The sequence below is a fragment of the Phaethon lepturus genome, unplaced genomic scaffold (genome assembly GCF_000687285.1).
Source record: "Phaethon lepturus isolate BGI_N335 unplaced genomic scaffold, ASM68728v1 scaffold5201, whole genome shotgun sequence".
Lineage (NCBI taxonomy): Eukaryota > Metazoa > Chordata > Aves > Phaethontiformes > Phaethontidae > Phaethon > Phaethon lepturus.
The window spans coordinates 47,763-70,091 of NW_010519731.1; the positions used below are offsets into that span (position 1 = coordinate 47,763).

The 22,329-nt window shown below is 42.4% G+C and overlaps 1 protein-coding gene across 1 annotated transcript in view; it reads right to left on the reverse strand.

The window, feature by feature from the left end:
- Nucleotides 1-22,185, reverse strand: part of CNKSR3 (CNKSR family member 3) — a 61,221-nt gene extending 39,036 nt beyond the window's left edge. The window contains exon 1 of the mRNA XM_010297135.1: nt 22,146-22,185. Within this exon, the coding sequence (XP_010295437.1) occupies nt 22,146-22,185 (40 nt within the window). The remainder of the gene's footprint in view (nt 1-22,145) is intronic.
- Between the last annotated feature and the right edge of the window lie 144 nt (nt 22,186-22,329).

The window sequence follows — 22,329 nt, forward strand, 5'->3', positions numbered from 1 at the left end:
TGTGCCCCCTCCCAGCTTCCCCTGCACCCCCAGCCTGCTCGCTGCAGGCCAGCATGAGAAGCTGGACTGTCCTTGACTACTTAGCAACAACTCAAAACATCAGCACCTTATCAACATTTTCTCATCCCAAATCCAAAACATAGCCTCATGCTAGCTTCTATGAAGAAAATTAACTCTACCCTGGCTGAAACCAGGACACCAGAGACAAAAGGACACCATCACCTCAGAACATTGACTTCACTGGATCCCAGATGGCACCAAAATGCAGTTTGTTACTACCAACCAACTCACTTTTATCCAAAATTGAGGTAGAGCTCCCCCACACCACCAGAGACAGGTTTGTCCCAGCCACTTAACATAAACGACAGGGGAAGGCAAGCTGCACAAATGCCTGTGCCTCAACCACTGCAACAGGACCTTTATAAGCTCTGGATCAGCAGCAGCTTAACCTAGTAGAATGGGCTGTAAATTGGGAAAAGATGTAGGAGGACAGAACATGATCTGCCATCTTTGCTGTGGAATTATTGCAGAGGATGAGGGCAGAAAGTTGCAGGGAGGTGGGTGATAAACAGCAGAAAGCGGCACAACTACACCCAGCAGAGCTCATCTGTCAGGGACCCGACTTGTACCACGTGAGACCCCCCACGCTGCTCCTCGCTGGACCGGCTGCAGACCTCACAGAGAGGGATGTTTCCTCACACCCATTAACAGCTCCAAAGAGAAGAAATCTTATTTCTGCTACTAACAGATACAGATGTTTTGACTAAATCAATGTCATCGCAGAGAAATACATCTCCCAGAATTTTCCAACTCACTCAACCCTGCTGAATTTGTTGGGTGGTTTCTTTTTTCTACCACTATTTTAACACACACTTTTTACAGGAGAACTTTTACTCACAACAAGCCTTTAACACACTGTACCATGTTGCTTCCAGAAGTATAATAGCACTGAACCTAAAATAGTCTCAATGCTAACTGTAGAGCTATCCACATTTTTTTTTAATGGAAATAATTTAATTTCATTTTACCATCCGAGTGAAATACATACTGTAGCTTAACGCATAGGAGAAATATGAAGTCATTTAAGTTCCCAGAGGCAAAAACTCTGGAAGCTGTGGAAGTTACAGAATTAGGACACAGTCTGTAAGACATGTTGTACGGCTGAAGACCACCTCTCTAATCTCATTCTTCCCATTGTCCATCCCACACCTTCAACATCCCTGATCTCACCTGTACCATACTATCACCCCCACCCCTTGCCAGAAAACCTTCCAGGTCCTATCCATAGCAAAAGTGGTGACAAAGAGCCAACTAGAGGTGACGAGGGGCCCCATCAGGTGCTCCGGCTGTGTCTAAGCATCTTCTGCAGGGCAGTGCACCTGAGAGAAACACTGCAAATAACAAGCTGAACAAGCTCTGTGTTGTGGACCAACATATACCATCCCTGAGACACTAGCATACAGTCTGGCAGCAAATGACACCATGCAAGGCAGAGGTTTTGGGAAATACCCTATACAGGTGCCATATAGAAGAAACCAGATAGATGTTACAGGACTGTATTCAGTGCCATAGACTTAATGAATGTAAAAAGGCACTTTAATGACTGAAGGGATGTTGGACAAGAGGCAGCAAATGCCACAAAACATAGGGAACGGTGAGGAGTACGGTGCAGTGTGGGACGGACGGTTGCACAGCTAGCACATTAATACATCATCCTACAAAGTATAGCTGACAATCCTATTTGCTTCTCTAGAGTATTTTTGTCAGGGAGGAAAGGAGGGGTGAAGAGAAGATGGGATGTAGACTGAGAAGGTTTCTGCACTCTCAGGACTTGACAGAACAACAATAAAGCCCCTCCTGCACGATGCTGTTCTCGCCATCTCCCCAGATACAAGACATTCAAGACACACCAAGTGCATTTACTGCCTAAGTGTTCAAAAGTGGCTATACTGTGTCACATCAGTGTCCCAGGTTGCTGGTCAGACTGGTCTTCTGGGACCCAGATGTTACCGTCAGTCACTTTGTATAATATTGCTTAAAGTGAAGCAATCTTTCACATCTTACTGAGGAGTATGTCCTTTAGCAGGTTTCACCCCATCCTTCAAGATATCTCCTTGCTCCAGTTTTCCTCTCAAAGTCTTGTAATTTCAATTATAATGTTAATGCATTCACAGTAACAAGCAGTTTACATCAGCATCATCACAAAATGAAACTTCAAGATGTCAAAAATTCAAAGCTGTCTGAATGAGGAAATGTTTCTGCTTCACAGAGAGATAACCTCAGTAAAACACAGCCACCTGTATTTCTGCCTATATCACTTTTTGCCTACTGACACTTCAAAGCAATGCTTCAGTTCATTATTTTCATGCATTTAACAATTCTCTTTGTCTACATGGCATCACTGATTTCTTATGTATAGTTAATTTTCCTTCATATTGTTTTTTTCTATGCCACTATCCACTATTTCTAAGAACAATGTTACTTTCAAAGCTTGTTTTAGCAATTTTTTTTACATTAACTTTTTAATTAGGGTTGGCTTTCATATAAAACAAATCAATCAATTATCAATTGAAAAAAAAAATCACCACTCCCATGCCTCAGTTAAGTACAAATCCAACAGCTGAAAGGACAGGAACTGTTAGAGAAGATCAACCCTTGCAAGAGGAAAGAACAGGCAGATACTTCCTAAAAGCTGACAAGCCACCCACACAGAAAATGTCTATTAACCCAGTGACTGATCCACCTTGTAAGCACCATATTTCTCCCTCATCTCAAACATTACTACTCCCAACCTCAGTTATATCAAACTTCAGATCATCCATGTCTACAGCTGCACATGAACCAAAGGGGAAGATTCTCTGAATTGGATTTTAAATAAGGCTAAATAACTAACAATTGTGAAAGCGATAAGCCAACCATTTAGCAGACTTACTTCCAAAAGAGTATCAGGTGGATAGTCTCCCCTTAAGGCTTTGAGTTTTGTATTTGCAACACAGATGCATGAAGGGATGAAAATCCCGTAAATGGTTTGCATTCTTAATGTCTGACACAATTTAGTCCTTGGGGAGCACACTACGTGTGTACGTGTGTGTATGCATGAGAGCGCATGCAATCTTTTACAATGAGGCCCTGATCCTGAACCTGTAACATTACTTTAAGCACCAAAAATAACCTACAGTTCTGCTGCTGTGATCAAAATGTCACCTATTAACTTTTGCATCACTATGATAGGTTTGTGTTCCTGCTTTACATCAAAGGCAGTTGCTCTTCCTCACTCTCCTTGGTTGCTCTTTTTATAAAATAAACAAACACTACAGATACTTCTTGTACACTTACATTGATGGTTCAGAGTGTATTGCAGTTTCCTGAACATAGACCCTGCTTTAGCTACCCCAAGTATATAATCACAAGGATATGGCTATTTAGTTGGACACTAATGACATGAGATGCCTATTAACAATAAAATCAGAGGCAAAACTCTTCAGTGTAATGTACCTAGCCTGGGTTATGAAGACATGCCAAAGAAAATGCAAGAGCAGGGGAGGAAAGAAGGCACTCGTTCTTAAAGTAGTTGATCACAAAGAATGAACTTGATCCAGAAGTCTCTGAAACAGATGAAAAACAGGCTAGAAACAAAGCAATGCAAACACTGTCCTAAAAACAGTGGCTGCAATCATTGTTGCATCTGTTTAACTCCAATATGCTCCCCTCCCAATTTCTTTTTCTAGTGACACCTAGACATTCATTTCTTATTTTTCTTCTACTTACTGCTCCTCTAGTTACCTTTAAATAACATTGTTTTTAAAAAAAATCAAGCATCCTGTTGGTGCTCAGAGGTTTTATGCTGTCCACTACCAGCTATTACAAACTTCAGTGTTTTTTGCAAATCTGTACAAAGCGTAGAAATAATGAGAAGTCGTAAACGGAAGGTTTCATGTGAAACTGAGTGCCTTATGTAGCTCTGTGACTAAACATTATACTTGAAGAGAAGAATGGGGTAGAAAGAACCACCAAGTTATATTCCATGAGCACTGTAAAATTCTCAAAGCTTTGTTGGTCCTTCAAATACAGATTTGGAAGAAGCCTAGCTACTTTAGTCTAATACTTTTTTTGTCTTCAACATAAAACTTACCAGAGCCAGACTGAAATGTGATACGCTCTCCTCTTCTCCAGATCTTCAAAAGGAGTTAGTATTACCTTAATGACAGAACGTTCTTCCTAGAGTCATTAATTCAAGACATGTATAAGGTTAGAAAACTCCTTTAAAAGTGTACAAATTTTTTCTCTTACCCTCTCCCTTTCCCATCTTTAAAAGTTGCATCATTTTTGTAGAAGTGTCACCTGGCAGGTATAGAATGTACAAAACTGAAAGGCATGGGAACTTAGAAGAAGCAGTTTGCCCACTAATAAAGAGATACTACATTTGTTGCAGAAATATAGTAAGTTTTATTCAAATAGCTATTTGTTTGTTTTCAACAACTCAAAGCTGACAGAGCAGCTTCTCTCCTGGATGCCTACTTTATCTCAAGTACTAGTGAGCCTTATTTCCAAGCTACTTAAGGAGATCAAATACCATCTTCAAGCTAGAGCTTATTTCCACAGCTTGGACTGCTGCAAGCTGATCTGCTGCGTGGTTAGTACTGTGTAGCAATCTTCAGCTACTGATCAAATTATCAAACTTCCAAATCATGAGAAATTGCTCACTCTGCCCAAGGATGTATTCGGAAATAAAAATTCAGAAGTAATACTTCTATGCGCTACTTTGTAAGGGGGAGAGAGAACATGCAACCAGTTTAACCCTCTTCAATCCCTGAGAATACTCCTATGTGTTAACTGTGTGGCGATGGACCTTTAAGACAGTGATTTATGGAAGCCTGTTTGATCACTGTTCATTTTTGTTCATCACTTACAGGCACTGTAATGACCTTATTTACAGCCAAGTTAATGATTAAGTCTTACGGGGGGGGAACAGTGGAAGAAGTTACAGGATGAGGAAAGGGATGGAAAGGAGGGTTTCTTCTCTGAACTAAAGGCATTAGTGATTTTTAGACACTATTGAAATGGCAAAGAAACAGCATCTCACACAAATACTCTCTTTTTATGCAGACCTGGCTTCACATTCCCAAACCAAGACTGCTACCAAGAGGATTGCACCATCCTCATGTGCTCTGTACCAAAACTTACAGAAAACCCACCAACTCCAGCAGTGCCCTCTGCACAAGAAATAGACATGCATAAGCAGAAAGCTGTGAAGTACCAACTTATTTCCAGACTGTCACCACAGAGAATACCAGGCACTCATGTCTTCTGCTTACACATTAGCTGGAAAAGAATGAGGGCTCCCCACCCAAGGACTAATGCCATTCATCAAAATATTTTCTGCTCTTTGTCACTTCAATAAGCATCTTCTTTACTGAGGAAAAAAGTCCAAAATCCTCTGAAAACTGTTATAAAACAGTCAGGAGACAGCAAGGCTACTGCTACCCAAGTAGAATCATAGAACAGTTTGGGTTGGAAGGGACCTTTAAAGGTCATCTAGTCCAACCCTCCCCCCTTGCAATGAGCAGAGACATCTTCAACTAGATCACGTTGCTCAGAGCCCCATCCAACCTGACCTGGAATGTCACCAGGGACGGGGCATCTACCACCTCTCTGGGCACCCTGTGCCAGTGTTTCACCACTCTCATGGTCAAAAATTTCTTCCTTAGATCTAGTCAAAATTTGCCCTCTTTTAGTTGAAAATAATTACCCCTTGTCCTATCGCAATAGGCCCTGCTCAAAAGTCTGTCCACATCTTTCTTCTAAGCCCCTTTTAAGTACTGAAAGGCTGCAAGAAGGTCTCCCCGGAGCCTTCTGTTCTCCAGGCTGAACAAGCCCAGTTCCCTCAGCCTGTCCTCACAGGAGAGGTGTTCCAGCCCTCTGATCATTTTGGTGGCCCTCCTCTGGACCTGCTTCAACAAGTCCATGTCTTTCCTGTGCTGAGGGCTCCAGAGCTGGGTGCAGCACTGCAGGTTGGGTCTCACCAGCGCAGAGTAGAGGGGCAGAATCACCTCCTGGCCACACTGCTGTTGATGCGGCCCAGGATACAGCAGCCCTTCTGGGCTGTGAGTGCACATTGCCAGCTCATATCCAGCTTTTCATCCACCAGTGGCCCCAAGTCCTTCTCAGCAGGGCTGCTCTCAATCCCTTCATCCCCCAGCCTGTATTGATACCAGGGTTGCCCTGACCCAGATGCAGGACCCTGCACTTGGCCTTGTTGAACCTCATGAGGTTCACGTGGGCCCATTCCTTGAGCTTGTCCAGGTGCCTCTGGATGGGATCCCATCCCTCAGGTGTGTCAACCACACCACCCAACTTGGTGTTGTCTGCAAACTTGCTGAGGGTGCACTCGATGCCACTGTCTATGTCCTTGGTGAAGATATTAAAGAGTACTGGTCCCAACACGGAACCCTGAGGGACACCACTTGTCACCGATCACATCTGGACATTGGGCCGTTGACCACTACCCTCTGGATGTGACCATCCAATCAATTCCTCATCCACCCAACAGTCCACCCATCAAATCCATCTCTCTCACCAATTTAGAGAAAAGGATGGTGTGGGGGGCCATGTCAAAGGCCTTACAGAAATCCAGAAAGACGACATTGGTAGGGCGATAAACATATTGAAAAGACAGGCTCCAAACTGAGCCCTGGGGAACACCGCTTGTGACCATCCGCCAACTGGATTTATCTCTGTTCACCACAACTCTCTGAGCTCAGCTATCCAGCCAGTTCTTTACCCAGCAAAACATACACTTGTCTAAGCCACAAGTCACTGGCTTCTCCAAGAGAATGCTGTAGGAGACGGTGTCAAAGGCTTTACTAAAGTCCAGGTAGACAATGTCCACAGCCTTTCCCTCATCCACTAGGCAGCTCACCTGGTCATAGAAGGTCAGGTTGGTCAAGCAGGACCTACTTTTCATGAACCCATGCTGGCTGGGCCTGATCCCTTGGTTGTCCTACACATGCCCTGTGAGAGTCCTCCTAGATGAACCTCTCTATAATTTTCCCCGATACCAAGATCTGGCTGACAGGTCTGTAGTTCCCAAGATCCTACTTCCAGCCCTTCTTGTAGATGGGCATCACATTAGCAAGCCTCCAGTCATCTGTGACCTTCCCTTATAACCATGACTACTGATAAATGATGGAGAGTTGCTGGGCAAGCTTCTCCACCAGCTCCCTCAGTACTCTTGGGTGGATCCCATCCGGCCCCATAGACTTGTGGGTGTCCAGGTGGTGTAGCAAGTCGTTAACTGGTCATTGGGCTGTTGACCAATACCCTCTAGATGTGACCATCCAACCAATTCCTCATCCACCCAACAGTCCACCCATTAAATCCATATCTCTCCAATTTAGAGAGAAGGATGTTGGGGGGGACCACATCAAAGGCCTTAAAGGAGTCCAGATAGATGACATCAGTAGCTCTTCCCTTGCCCACTAATGTCATCACTCCATCATAGGAGGCCACTAGGTTGGTCAGGCAGGATTTGCCCTTGGTGAAGCCATGCTGGCTGTCTTGAATCACCCTCCTTGCACCATGTGCCTTAGCATAGCTTCAAGGAGGATCTGTTCCATGATCTTCCCAGGCACAGAGGTGAGGCTGACAGGTCAGTAGTTCCCAGGATCCTCCTTGCTACCATTTTTAAAAGTGGGTGCAATGTTTCCCTTTTTCCAGTCACCAGGGAGTTCAGCTGACTGCCAAGATTTTCAAATACCATGCAAAGTGGCTGGGCAACTACATAAGTAGTTAATTAATAAGTAGAATTTACATAAGTAAGACCAATGTGACAAAATACCAGCTGGGAAAGACAACAATAAGAAAGTACTGGAAGTAAAGGGAAATACAGGCACAAGAGGAAAGATGAGGAGAAATTACTATTGAAAATTTCCATTTGAGGAATTCACCGAGAGACAATTTAACTGACCTTTAAACAGTCACACTGCTTCAGCTCCAGTAAACACACAAATTTTTTATGTTATTTTCCTATCTTAGTGTTTATTTCAAATTGACAGAACTAGCAGTATCTCAAACGCAAGCAATCCACAGAAGAGCATTATGGGGATATAATAAACAGCGTAACATGGAAGTCCCCAAGTTACTCACTTTAGGACATGCCATCCTGCTCACCTGAAATAAGACAGACATTTGTTTCACCCCCAACGTTTCTAATTCTAATAGATATAAAACTGTCATCACCCTCTTGCTCTGCAGACACTAAACTTCAACTCCTGTTCCCCCTCTCACGCACACACAGTAATCCTGATGAAAGATGCTGGAATGAGAGCCACAGAAAACAAGAACATGCACTTACTTGCAGACCAGAGCTGACAGCAGCAGCTCACACCCTCTTCCTAGAGGGGGAAAATTGGCCAGGCTTGGTGAGCTCTGGGACAAGCCAGACCCCCACCCAGCCACACTCTCCATCTCCACACCAATACCTCCAGCAAGGGAAGCCTTTAGAGACAACTGCATAGCAAAACTCCCTGGCAAAGCAATAACTCCACTTAAACCACCAACTCATTCCACTCGGAGACAAATATCAAAATTTCTGCCCACCTTATCCAGAGCTGGACTTCCATCAGGCCATACATATCATCACCAAGCCTCTGCCCATCAAGTTTAATGTTGCTAACAACTTCTTCACAACAGCATGGATAACTGCTCTTCCAAGGGAATAAAATGGAAGCAAGCATAAGCACATAATTCAATCACAGGCAATATTAATCACAGTAATTACACACTGACTACAGGCAAACAAAAGCACTGTCCCCTTTGAAGCATACTTCCTAAGGTGGCTGCCTCCACAGCTTGTCAATTTTAATAGGTTAGGCCCCTTCCACAGGGAAACTTGGTCATCACCCTTCCAGCAAGAGTAATTTTTATACTCCATAGCAGGTACAAAAAAAAGGCCTTTGTTGACTCTTAAAAATAGATACTACCCTTCCACAGGTCAAGCCTGAAGTCATTTCATTTTCTAAAAGCAGTAACAGTACACTCTACATGTTTGTATCTCTACGCATGAAGCCTGTGTGCCTGATAACTTTATGTGGTTAATACGGTGCAACAACCCCCTGCCCTAGGGCCTTCATCTCCAACATGCAATTAAGAGCCTGCCATTTAAAAGTTTCAAGGTTTTTGTGGTTGAAGGAGTAGTTCATTAGTCACAAGAGCTCCTTTTCTTGAACTCTGTTAATTAACACTCTGATGCCTGTTCCCACAGTGGAAACAAGAGGTAACATTGCAAAACTGCCTGCCTCTTGGATCCCAAGAAGAAATGGGGTGATCCCTTTAATTTGGTTTGGCTACATTCTCACACCATGTGGAACTGTTTTGGCTGATTGCAGCAAGGTCCATTACTCACATCTGCCTCTCCTTTGTATACACATCCTTGTGAACACCATGATTACTGTTACACCCATGAGCCAGTCAGGGAGCAGTTTGCTGTAAGGCAACAGCTGATGTAGTTGCCAGATAGCCAGCCCTTTAGATGACGACCTCCTACACTGTTACAAAACATTTATGACTAGCACCTTACAATCTCACAGTCAACAAGGAAGCGTAAGTACAGGCACATGAGAATCACCAGCCATCAACACGTGCTAATCACATTAATATGTCATAGCAAGCTGAGTGGCATTAGCAGAAAAATGCTGACAGTGCATACCTCTTTCCATCATGGACAGATCCCCAGGAGTCACTACTGGATTCTCCTAGGAGACACTGTCATTGCTTGGATGCATACATTACTTCATGTTAAAAATCCCCACAACATTTACATCAGGAATGTTAGCTTCTTAAGTTAGTGTTTGCATTATTCTGTATAGCACAGAGTCCCTTCCATGAGCCAGGACACACAAGGAGCCTCAAGACCCAAGAACAAAAACCCCAACCCCGTCCAAAAGGAGTTTAAAACAGAGAGAGGAACGTAAGATGAGGAATGATGGTCCACCCTGTTGGACAGGTGACCATTTCACTGCGCTAGCCATCATTCTTAACCTGCAGAGGGCTGGGAAGGTTGATGATATCGCTTTGAGGAGAGCTTCACAGCAATGTGAAAAGGATCAGAAAACTTAAAGGAGTTCATGTAAAGTAGCTATTGGGTTCCCAACAATGGGTGAAGGAAGATGGGCAGAGGAAGGCCAGGAGAAAGCCACGAAGATCTGAGACCAAAAGCAGCCAGCATACATTTGAAGCAATAAGGGGGGGTGGGGAAGAAAAGACAGCACACTTCGCCAGACAAAAAAAAAAAAAAAGGAAAAAGAGAAAAAAAACACAAAATAAATTTGCAGCAGCAAAACATGCTGACAACATTGTCCCTGCGACAGGAGAGACATGCCTTGAGGCACCCAATACAATAGACATTTTAAAGCATATTGCCGAAGCAATCTCAGCTTCCTTTGAACAGGCTGTGTCAAAAAGCAAGATTTATCAATTGACCAGTCCATCATCAAATCTCTCAGCTTCCCCATATTTTTATAATTGCTTTAAAAATCTAAAGCAATTGCTTCAAACAATTAGCTGCCTGACACATTTTCATTATTCCACATCATTTTACAGCCCTAGTTAGGTATGCAATGATGATGCTAGTTCCTAAAATAGCAGAGACCTCAGCAGAGTTCAAGTGCAACACCCCAACTGTAAGAAAGCCAAAGGCATTTAAGATCAACAGTGGTAAAGCTGACTGAGGGCTTGCTCTGAATCATACACAAGTCCAACACACCATCAACCTGATCAGCAACCCCACCTCCTTCCCAGATGTGAAGTGGAGCAGAGGGGGGCAGGAAAAAGCCCTGTATCTGTCTCAGCCACTCCATCTGACATCCTGATACAATATTTTTTGTGATTATGAAGAGGGCAAGAACATGAGCAGATATTCCACTCTTTTAGCAGGGTGGTGACAAGGTATTTCTGACCCTCTGCTGAAGCTTCAGACAAGTCTTACTGGTACTTTTAAGGCACAGTGAAGCACCATCAGGTATTTGTAGGTAAGTCAGTCAATTCTATTGATGCTACCTGCTTCTTTCTCACAGCATTTCAGCTAAACTGTTTTTTGTTTGGTTTGTTGTTGTGTTTTGGGGGCGGGGTGTTTGGTTGGTTGCGGGCTTTTTTTTTTTTGAAAGATGTTATAGAATACAACTTTATTGGTGCAGCTTCCAGGGAGTGCATGATTCCTAGGTGCCAGAAGCATCTCTAGGGAGGGCCCTCACATATACGACTAACAAAGCTGCTAGGGTGATGCTGCAGGCAGAATGAAAACAGTTCAAGTCTTAATAGAAAACTAGTTTTCAAAAGTTAACAGATTTTTTTAACAGCACCCAATGACAGGGGGGAATATTAAAGAGCAAAATATATTTCAGTAAAGCCACAAGAGATAATTAACTACGTTTCCAACTACCATTTCAACACGCTTTCAATCCTTGGAAAACTGAGGATGATATTGGTCAATAAGATTACATGCATTATGCTGAATTATACATGGGTTAGAAACCACAGAGTCCATTCACTATTCTGCAGCAACCAAGCCACATTAATTTGAACAAAACCTGTGAGCGTACATAGAAGCTGACAATGTGGGAAATGAGTACTTTGTGAATGACAGCTCAACAAAAGTCTCCAGGCATGCCTAGCATGGAACTGACTCTACTAGTAGAGAGGTGGAATTCATCTCCAAATATGTGACCCTGAGAAACCACTACTAATCTTACTATGCTAAAAGCTGACATACAGTGTTGCTAGTGGTACTATGGCCACATCCCAGTGTCCAACTGTCAATTGCCTTGTTTCAAGAGATAATTTTGTACACCAAAGATGCCCACTGGCTTGGAACCTAGGCACTGTGATGTGGTCCAAGACAAAATATTAGACAGCTACCCAAAATATTCAAGACTAGCTACTTCACACCAAAGGTTTGGTTCCAGCAACTCAATGGAAAACATCATTTTCCAACTGGTTTCCCATCATGGCTAGCAGCATAAGATAGGAGGGTTCCTGCTGTAAAAAGAATACAAAGTAGCCCCAGAAGGCTGCTCCAAGGGTTTCTAATTATACCACAAAGATCTAAAAAGTATCAGCTACCACTAATTCAATTACAATTGTTAGATGCTGCCTTTTCATGCAATAACATATGGTGCTGCTCATCTTTCTACACAGTTTTGCAAGGTAGTCCACCAATTAAAGACACTGCACTGGAGCTAGACAAAGTAGAAAGGACAGAAGAGGTCAGTTATTATCACACTTGCATCTGTTATTACTCTCACATGCAGTATTCTCACATGCAGTATTTTAGGAACTCTGTGTTAAAACACACCGAATTTTTCATCAGATGCTGAATAGCACGAAACACAATTACAGCTCTCCCACATACAGATGACACTCATTTCATTCAACAACTTTGTATACCAGATGCTTACTGACTAGTAGTATTCTAACAACCCTAAATGCAGCCATGCTCTATATTTTGAGCAAGCATACACCTCATTTAAAAATGAGCATGCCCCCTCATTTGTTGTTGTGACTTCCTGCACCCCAGCAGTTCTCAGGTGCCCTATGGAGAAAGAAGGATCCAGTAACTACAACTGCAAGTTTCCTCCCTCTGCTGCAGACCTCATGGGATGGATCCAGTTGGAGACTGACATGCTTAAACTCCCAGGATACTCAGTGGAGACCTACTCAGTACTCGATGGAGGCCAAAGCATGATTCACCTCACCCTGAAACAAACACCAAGCAAAAGGTCTGCTGAGCCACTCTAGGCTCCAACGACTATAACAGGAATATAGACACCTAAATTAACTATGCCTTAATCCCAGTTTGAATGTTACCCACTGTACGACCAGAGGCAAATCACTGTCTTTGCCCAATGCAGAGCCATAAATGGACACCTGAAGTAGCTCAAGCATCTGTTTCAGTTTATAAGCAATGTAACTGCATTAAGGGATGAAAACAGCCAAGACAATCATGCTAATGCTGTTTCTACTCAATAGATAACCTACTTCAGGTTAGTTGGACCTGCACTGTGTAACATAGGCAGACCCCAAATTCCTCACAATGTTAACTCCCTATCTTTAAAATGAAAATAACAGCAAATTCCTACTGAGAGAGGTGCTGAAAGAATAAAGACTGTGAAGCACCAGGGACACTGCAATAACAATGTGTTAAGGTTAAATCAAGATAAGAATTGCACAAGGCACAAAGTGAACTCTTCATCAGCTCCCAGAGACTTCATTTCTCAAGGCTTTACTCCATTCATCTTCTCTTGATACTTCTAAAATCTGAATAAAAGTACTACAGCTAGACAGAATCCTACTAGCCAGCATCAGTCTGGTACACATACTCTAATAAAGTACAGAACATTTAAGCAGCATGAAACTATTGTAAAAGCAACCATAAAAATAGATCCCCCACTACTGAGAGCCCCCACTGCCAGTGACTACCTGCTACGGAAGCACAATGTCCATCTCAGTCCATTTTAATGCTCCAGCTTCAGCACTGCTGCATCAAACCCACACCTATCTTCCCAAATAAGCAACGAATCTCATTCTCAGTCACATGCCAATATTACATGTTTCTCCAAGATTACCATTAAATCTTAATCATAACTGAGGGCAGTGTTCTTAACTTTTTTTTTGATGCAGTGATGTCTAACACATGTTATTGTGAGATACAACCAAACCCAGCAAGAAATAAAAAGGTTATTGTCAGGTTTAATTTCCAAGTTCTTGTTTCAAGCACATATGGATTTACTTATGTAGTGTTATTGGCTGAAATAGTGTGAAATATGTATAGTTAGAGAAAAGATAAAGCATTATTTTTAAAAGCAAAAAAATAACTACAATGCTGTTATGTTTGCACAAGGATTATATTTCACAAGAGGTGTAATACTACATCCTCTGGTGAATACAACTTAATTCCAAATACTACATGGAATACTACAAATTTTAAAGAAACGAGCACACAGAATTTATAGCATATTTATCTTTTGTCTCCTCTTTCTTCCAAAGTTTCCATTACGGCTTGCATTAGGAATGCCAACAAGTACTAAGTTTTGTGTTTTACCACAATCCTTTTTAAATTCTGTTTGGTGAAGCTAACAGAACACAAACAGCAAAAATCCTGCACCTTGTGAAGGATGGGTGAGTGAAGCAGTGAATACACATCACCACTAGAACTATTCGGGGGAAAAAGAAAAGCAAGAAAAACCCACCACTCATGTCAGAGCAGGGATTTGCATTTCACTAGGTTCCCACTTTACCTCTACAGTACTCCCCAGGCACAGCTCCATCGCCCGGTCCCTGCGCATGTTTTTCAGTCCACATTCTTCAGGCATGTCTGAACTTGTTCTTATAGCTCTCCTTCCTCAGGGGAAGTCCTACCGAGGTGGGGAGGTGCAAGCCTCCATCCCTTATTTGTTCCCTTCCCCACCCCCATAGCCAAGCACACATCTTCTCAGCAGCGCAGTGCTACGATACCTGCTCAGGTACAGCATGCTGCCTCCTGCAGCAATGGGATAGCAGCCAACTCAAAATTAAAATTTTCAAGGCACTGAAGTTATGATATTGCTGTCCCGATGAACCAGGCTGGTAGATTTTTATTCTTCTATTTACACATCCGCCTGTCACCAAAGGGTTGCCTTTTGGCCATCACAGCAAGGACACAGCTCTTTTACAATGCTAGTTCAGGAGGAGGAAAAAAAAGTACTGCCAAGACCTGCAGCTCAGAACAAAGCATCTTTGAAACTGGCAATAACATCACAACAGAAGGCAGAAATCCCCTCTTGTTAGATAAAAGTCTTCTACAAGCTACAAAAGCTAGAAAGCCCAACAGAAGCCCCTTAACCAGCCTGCCTCACTGGCCCACTAGACTCAATATATATCCAGAGGCAGCAATACCTTGAGGTCTTCCCTTCTGTTCTGGCTAGGAAAGCATTTGTATCAGACAAGATCTCTTTTCTTTAATAACAAAATGGGCATATTGCAGGGACTTTCACAAAGCATTCACCCAGCAAACTTCACTCCAGCAATACAAGACTCTGAGATAAAGAAAGATATTAATGATAAAAGTATGGCAACCTAAGCAACATTCATTTTGCACACACAAGACAGAGACATCAGGATCATTAGCCTAGAAGCGTGTACCAACACTTGCTTTAGCAGAAGCCTTAGCCCTTGATGAGCACCAATTAAGTTTTAAATGGAGTTCTTTCCTTTGATCAAGGAGCAAGATAAGATCACATTTATGCCACAGAGCTTTGATTGCAACAGCACACCAGACGCTTTGCTTACCTACACCCAACTACTAGTTATAAGAAAGTCCAAAAAAACTAAAGAGATTTTGTCATTAGTGACAAAGAACTATCTTCATGTAAAAGGGTATCAGAGAAGCATGTACAAGACTACATTAACTCAGTCCTGATCCAATATTATAACGTAATTCGGCCAGATACTGAATGCGTGTCTGTAGACCAAAGTTAGAGGTCAGTGATTCGATCTCACCAAATCAAACACATGCGTGGTTTTGTCCAGCATGTATGACATTTGCCAAAAATTAGTTATATTTGTTAATATTATAAATATCTGTTTGAATAGGTAATGAATGTTTAACACCAGTAAAACAGATCAGGCTGATTCTGTATACCTCCTGCAGATCCTCCAAGCTGTGAAATGTTATTTTTTGTACTCTGAAAAGATGGGGGCAGGCATACAGAAACCAAACAGAAATCTCCTCATGCAATGGAAGTGTGGCCCAGGATCTGAATGATAGCCTCAGACTCAGAAGACATCTCACTCTGGTAACAAGAGCCCAAGTGGCAAAAGGACTATATACTCTGCACAACATCAGAAAGGGATCAGTGTCATACAGCATTTTTGAGTTTCCTATGTCTTACTGCAGCCCTGTGGACAAACACACTAAAATCTGTGAGCAATCCCGCGACCACAAGAAGCTGGGTCCTGAAGAACTACCATAAATATGTGAAAGGTTGCTACAGAGGCCCCAGCTCCAGTAACTGCTGTCCACCCTTCTTTTCCTCTCCCCAAGTTAGCCTTGAAAACAGCAGTACCTCGCTACCTCCTCCTTTCAACACAACATATGTATTTCGGGTTTGTGGAGGATAGGGCGAGGAGACGCTGCAGAAACACCGTATGTCTCTGGAGGCAAGACCTAACTCTGCAACACTGTTAGGAAAACGTGAGGTATAAATTAAGACCAATATCATCACTTTCATGGAAAAAATGCAATGGTAATCAACTTTTTCCACTTAATTTGCAGAGGCGCAGTTTGGACTTATGCATTAACATACTTTCTGTGTGAAGCTTCCCTGCAAGTGAAAATCTTGTCCTAAAACAATGCAGCAAACTGAAAACCAAGCAGTAAGACCACCTTTTCTGCAATGCCTAACTGTTACTAGTCATCATCTGTTTGATATGCCTGGAAGGAGCTCATCTGTTAGACCATGACTTGAGCCAGGCAATCCAGAAGTTTACATTTAATAAATCAAAAGGAAAGAATGAACACCACCCAAAAAAACCCCACATACTTTTGAATACTTGCTGATAGGCTGTATGCACGCATCACTCATAACTGCAGCTCATCTAGTAGCATCTGTTGGATAACAGCCTTTTGTCAGGCTCTTTTACTTAAGCAAATAAAACATCATGTATCATGGTTTAACCCCAGCCAGCAACTGAGTCCCGCACAGCCGCTCGCTCACTCCCCCCATGGCAGGATGGGGGAGAGAATCGGAAGGGTAAAAGTGACAAAACTCATGGGTTGAGATAAAGGCAGTTTAATAGGTAAAGCAAAAGCCACACACGCAAGCAAAGCAAAACAAGGAATTCATTCGTCCCTGCCCATCGGCAGGCAGGTGTTCAGCCATGTCCAGGAAAGCAGGGCTCAATCAGTTACTTAAGACAAATGCCATCACTCTGAAAGTCTCCTGCTTTCTTCTTCTTCCCCCAGCTTTATATACTGAGCATGATGTCATATGGTATGGAATATCCCCTTAGCCAGCCTGGGTTAGCTGTCCCAGCTGCATCCCCTGCCAGTTTCTTATGCACCCCCAGCCTACTCACTGGTGGGGTGATGTGAGAAAAGGCCTTGACTTCGTCTAAGCACTGCTCAGCAATGACTAAAACATCACTATATTACCAACACTGTTTCCAGCACAAATCCAAAACATAGTTACTTTTCTTCATAGTAGCTAGTATGGAACTATCCCAGCCAAAACCAGCACATCATGACAAATTTCAACATGCATTTTATCCAGTGCCCTGTACTTTGTCTTCATCTTGTGCTAGACAGTATACAGAGAGAGGCATGATCCTTGGCCAAGAGGATTTACATGCTGAAAACATCAGGTCCCAGGCAGAAGTGCAAGGAATGAGCACATAATGAGAATTATGAAAATCTGACATACACAGAGATCATAAAAAAAATGAGGTTTTTCCTACAGAAATCTCCAACAACAGATAAAAGACTTCCTGTCACTCAAGGAAAAGCTTTAAAAGAAAGAAGGTAAAAAAGCAACCAACCCACTGGCCAATCTCTGCACTTTCTACTGAGCAGTTAGAAGACATTTCTCTTAGTAAGTATACCATCTTACATCTCTAGTTGTTTAATACTGAGCCAGCATCTTGGCTCTTAACACCACTAACTATGTTTATATACCAGCTACATAAATATACCTTGTACCACCTACTACCTTGTACCCTAAAATACATTGTCAGTTTCACACATTCCTCTACAAAGGTTACAGTCAACTTTCAACTAATGCCTGTTATGATTTTAGCATTTAAAATGTTGCTTTCCAAGACATTATGCTGACAGCATTCAACTTGTAGACTTCCTGATGTTTGGTAAGCATAGACCGAAACAGCAACTTAGTGGCAAATAAATAGAGCTGACTGAACATGAAAAGATCAGGGAAAAAATAATAAAAAAAAAGAAATCACTGAAGTCATAATCAGGTCAAGGAAGTGCAACACAGCAAAAACAACATGAAAATCTGATCGAAATACATGAACACAGAGGCCAACTCCTCTGTTTTGTTTTTTTTTTTCATATACGTTCACTGCTCTTTGCAGCAATGAATGAATAATTTTAAGACTGCAATAGTACAAACTGGTTGTGCAACCTTTTACTCTGTTTTAACCCACAAATAAATATAGACTTACTTAGTATATTCACCTTTTGCTAATAAAACATTATGGGTCAGCTATATTCAGAATTTTGGCTAAGCTCTGAAAAGAGTGTTCATTCAGTGTCATTTTCTGAGTATTTAACAAATATTCTTTACAAATAAGTAAAGTAAACAGAGAGTTCTTCTGCAGCCCCAGTTATGGGCAGCTCTCTACTCTTCTTTACTGAAAAGGGGTTTATTCATGCTAGATTTTCCCAAATCTATTGAACACAACAACATTCACCTGAAAGCACTTAAAAAGAAAAGGAAGGCTTAAAAAAAAACTTCAGTGCTATGCATTACCCCTAATTGTTTCTAAAATTCAGCTATGGTTTGCAGCTTCCAGCACACATAGTTAACATGACTGACCTTGCTGAAATCTCCCTGGGTAAGCAAGATAGCTCTAAAAAAAGAACACCAGACCCCCACAATTAATTGCTAACTATTAATAAATTAGCATATTTCTCCCAGCCATACCTATAAATTAATATAGCTGCCCAAAAGCTTTACCAGGAATGGAAATCAGAGTATTTCATGATATAACAGGTGTAGGAATAAGTGATATCCATGAACTACTGAGGAAGGGAATAACCAGCCTAGAGTGCAATGAAGAGACCAAAGCAGATGCATGATCCCCAGCTAGCTGAGGCTACAGCGACAAAGGCCAAGTTGTAATGGAGCCTCACAAGAACAACAGAGGCATCTAGCCACAAGCACGTCAAACTCCTTACCGTGTAAAATTTGGCTTGAAGTCACAACTCACATAAGTATGTGAGGCCTGGGGGCAGGGGGAAGAGACAGATCGGGCTACAGCAAACAAAAGAGGAGGCACGGCGATGTTCTCTAAGTGAGTGACATGTCTCACAGGAGGCTCTATCCCACGTGCAGCTTTCCTTCCCCTCACGTCTTCTGAGGAATGACCTTAGCTGCGGCGTTTTCAGTAGCCAGGAGCTTCTGGGAGCAGAGAAAGTTTCTCCACATGATCAGATCATTCTGTTTCCTTCAAATTGTTGCTACGCCAGTAAAATTACGCCACTTTCGTGCTGGAGATTTCTCCATGTGCATAGCCCTGTGGAACCCTAAGCAGGTTCTTGCAGGTTTCCACACCCAGGATATCCCAGAAATACTGCATGCCCACAACCAAACAAATAGAAGCAGTTAACACTGCAGAGGCGCTACAGCTTCCCCAGCCATACGCCCGTCCCACAACAACCCAAATAACTCCAGGAATCCCTCCTCAGGAGCTCTGGGGGAATTCAGTCTTGCAGGCACACAAGCAGTACTCTGAGAAAGAGGTAAGAACTTTGAGCCCACAAGCATCTTAACCTGCACAGGAGCAAGACAACCGCAACACCATCCAGAGGTTAGATTATACCCCTACAAGGATGAACTCAAAAAAACCAAAAACAAACCAACGCCCCACCCCTAACATCTTCACAGTATAGGCAGGAAAACAGTGCAGGCTATATCAAAGAGCACAAACTCCATGTCAATCCAGCCACAAGTGAAGTCAATACAGCATCTTACCCAAAGTGCCTTTTCCTTGCTGAATATGGGCCCCAAATACTATATGAATTTGTGTCACACTGTAAGAGAAACCTATGACTACAACATCACTTTTTCCAGACAGAAGTCGAGGTGCTCATAAAAATATCAGATAGTTTTCAAACACTCATGCTGTTGCTAAAAAAGTTATCACATCCTTGGTCAAAGCCTGAGAAATGCTTCACCTACACAGAAAATTGCTAGCAAATAAAAGCACAACTCTTCCCCAGCAGCTTCAGTTTAACTAGACCCGCTTTTACTAGCTACATAGCCTGCTACTGTCAGTACAACACGCTCTGCCAGAAAAAACACCCTTGTTCACAAAAAATAGCAGCATTCTAGTCTGAATTAGCAAGAGGAGACAAGCGACTGTGTTTTGTATCAGCCGTTGTTGGTAACAATGAACAGAGCACTTTTTGTTTTAAAACCCGACTACAAAAATCTGAAAATATTCATGTTCAGCTTACTAATTCTTGATAGGTTCTATTCTAAATTCTAGATAAATGCTATTTACAGTATTTACCCAGGCGTGAACAGCTCAAAATCACAGAACCAAATTCCTCAGGGTAAGAGTTACCTTGTTAAAAAAAAGTTAGTTCAAAAGCCACTTTCAAGGAAAAAAAAAAAGGCGCAATCACCAACAGCAAATAAGCTAGCTGTCCAGCAGTAGTTGTACAGCTTACTTTTGGACTCTGCTTTTTGGGGTTTGTTTGATGGAATAGGGGAAGTTTCCATCCTTCTTTTGGTTTTGAAAAGTTATTAAAAAAAATCCATTTATAGGTGTTTGATTTTGTCCATTTTAATGTTCAATGTAAAACTGAGTCTTTCTCCAGGAACCTTTTTTTTTTTTCTTCCAAATATTTTTACAATCAGACCACTTATTTCCACTACTGTCTACATTTTTCCAAGGTTTTCTTTTCATCGTTGTACGATAGGCACACATCGTTATCTGCAAAACCAATCTCTCCACTGAGAGCTGGCATCTCCCAACACAGTTATTTATGTCATTCTTCTAGAACACATCTCCATGGCATCACAGCACTAACTACAGCCAGCGGATATCACTAGCCAAATACTTTCTTCCAGAACTTGACCAGTTCAGTGAAGATCATGGCACGTATAGGAAAACAAATGGCACAAACCCCCCTCCAATCACTTGTTTTATAAAACTAACCTTGATAATTAAATACAATATTCATAAGGTAAAAAACAGAATATTGGCTTTCAGTCAAACATAAAATCCAGTGGTTGTGAACTACACAGTAAATAACCACTTCAGATTAAAAATAAACTATGAAACGTTGTGCTAATAAGGCTGTTAGCTAGCTATTAAAGTGTCAGTTTTAATGTGCAGAGATAAAAGTGTAACCATAAAGAAAAATTTTCCACATCTCATTTCTTTATTACAGTCTTGTCACAGGGAGTGACATAAAATGACGCTGTGACCAAAGAGGTCAAAAGCTTACCTAGAAACTGAAAAACAACAGCTGAAACAAAAGTCACCAGCAGTCTTTAATTTATTCCTTTGCATTTCAAAGGACACGTGTTTGCATTAGTCAGAAGATCCACCTCCCAACTACAGCCAGCCCTCAAATTATTCTGCATAACACTAATTGAGGGTCCAGCTGAAGAGTTACCTGTTCAAGGAACTTGCGAGTAAAATAAATTATGCAAGAAAGCAAGCCAAGCGTGATTAAGTAGAATAAAGCCTTTTAAAATGATTAGCAGGTTTAGTCTTTAATTTGGCACGGTAACAAACTCTCAGTACCCAAGAGAAAAAACACAATGAAGGAAAAGCATTATATAAATATTCCACATGCCAAAGCAAAAGGCTTATTTCATTGGAACAATGCACCCCTGTTTAAACCAATACCAATCGGGAGAAAAAAAAAAAATCTTTCTGTGGAAGTTATTTTTATGTTAACGCATAACTTCACAGCGCCGTTTGCCTGGACTGCTCTTCTCACAAAGGCTGCTCGGACGGCCCCTCCCTGGCACCGGCCCCTTCAGGCACACGTTGCCGCTCAGGAGGGCTGGGAGGCTCCATCTCACGCTGCGGGGACACATGAGCCTGCTTTCCAAATCTGCCTCCGTCTTGAGCCCAGCTACTGCCAAGTGCCGGCCACAGGCACGCAGTCTAATCGGCACTACGGTCCTGAGACAGAGGAGTAATGGCTGCTGCAAGTCAATGCCGCTGCTGATCCAGGGAAACCGTCACCTCCGAAAGCGTTCCTAACTTCACACCAACTTCAACTCCAGCAAAGCCTGTGAAATCACTTTCTGTAACAAAAGATGATCACACTAAAATGCAGCCCGAGAAAAAAACAGCAGTTCCTAAATCGTAAATCCCTCACCTAATTCGTAGCTATTTCCCTTCTGACTTACGCCCTGCATGTCCCAGGAACTGCGACAGCGACATCCCCATCGGCCACCGGCAAGCGACCAGCCCGGTCTGACAAAACCGCAGTTCCAACCTGCCTTCGAAGAAAAACCCCGAAGGCTGCAGGGGGTGCCCCACGGCAGGAGCGGGGCACCCACTACCGGGTGTCCCACGCGGGGCGGGGGGGGA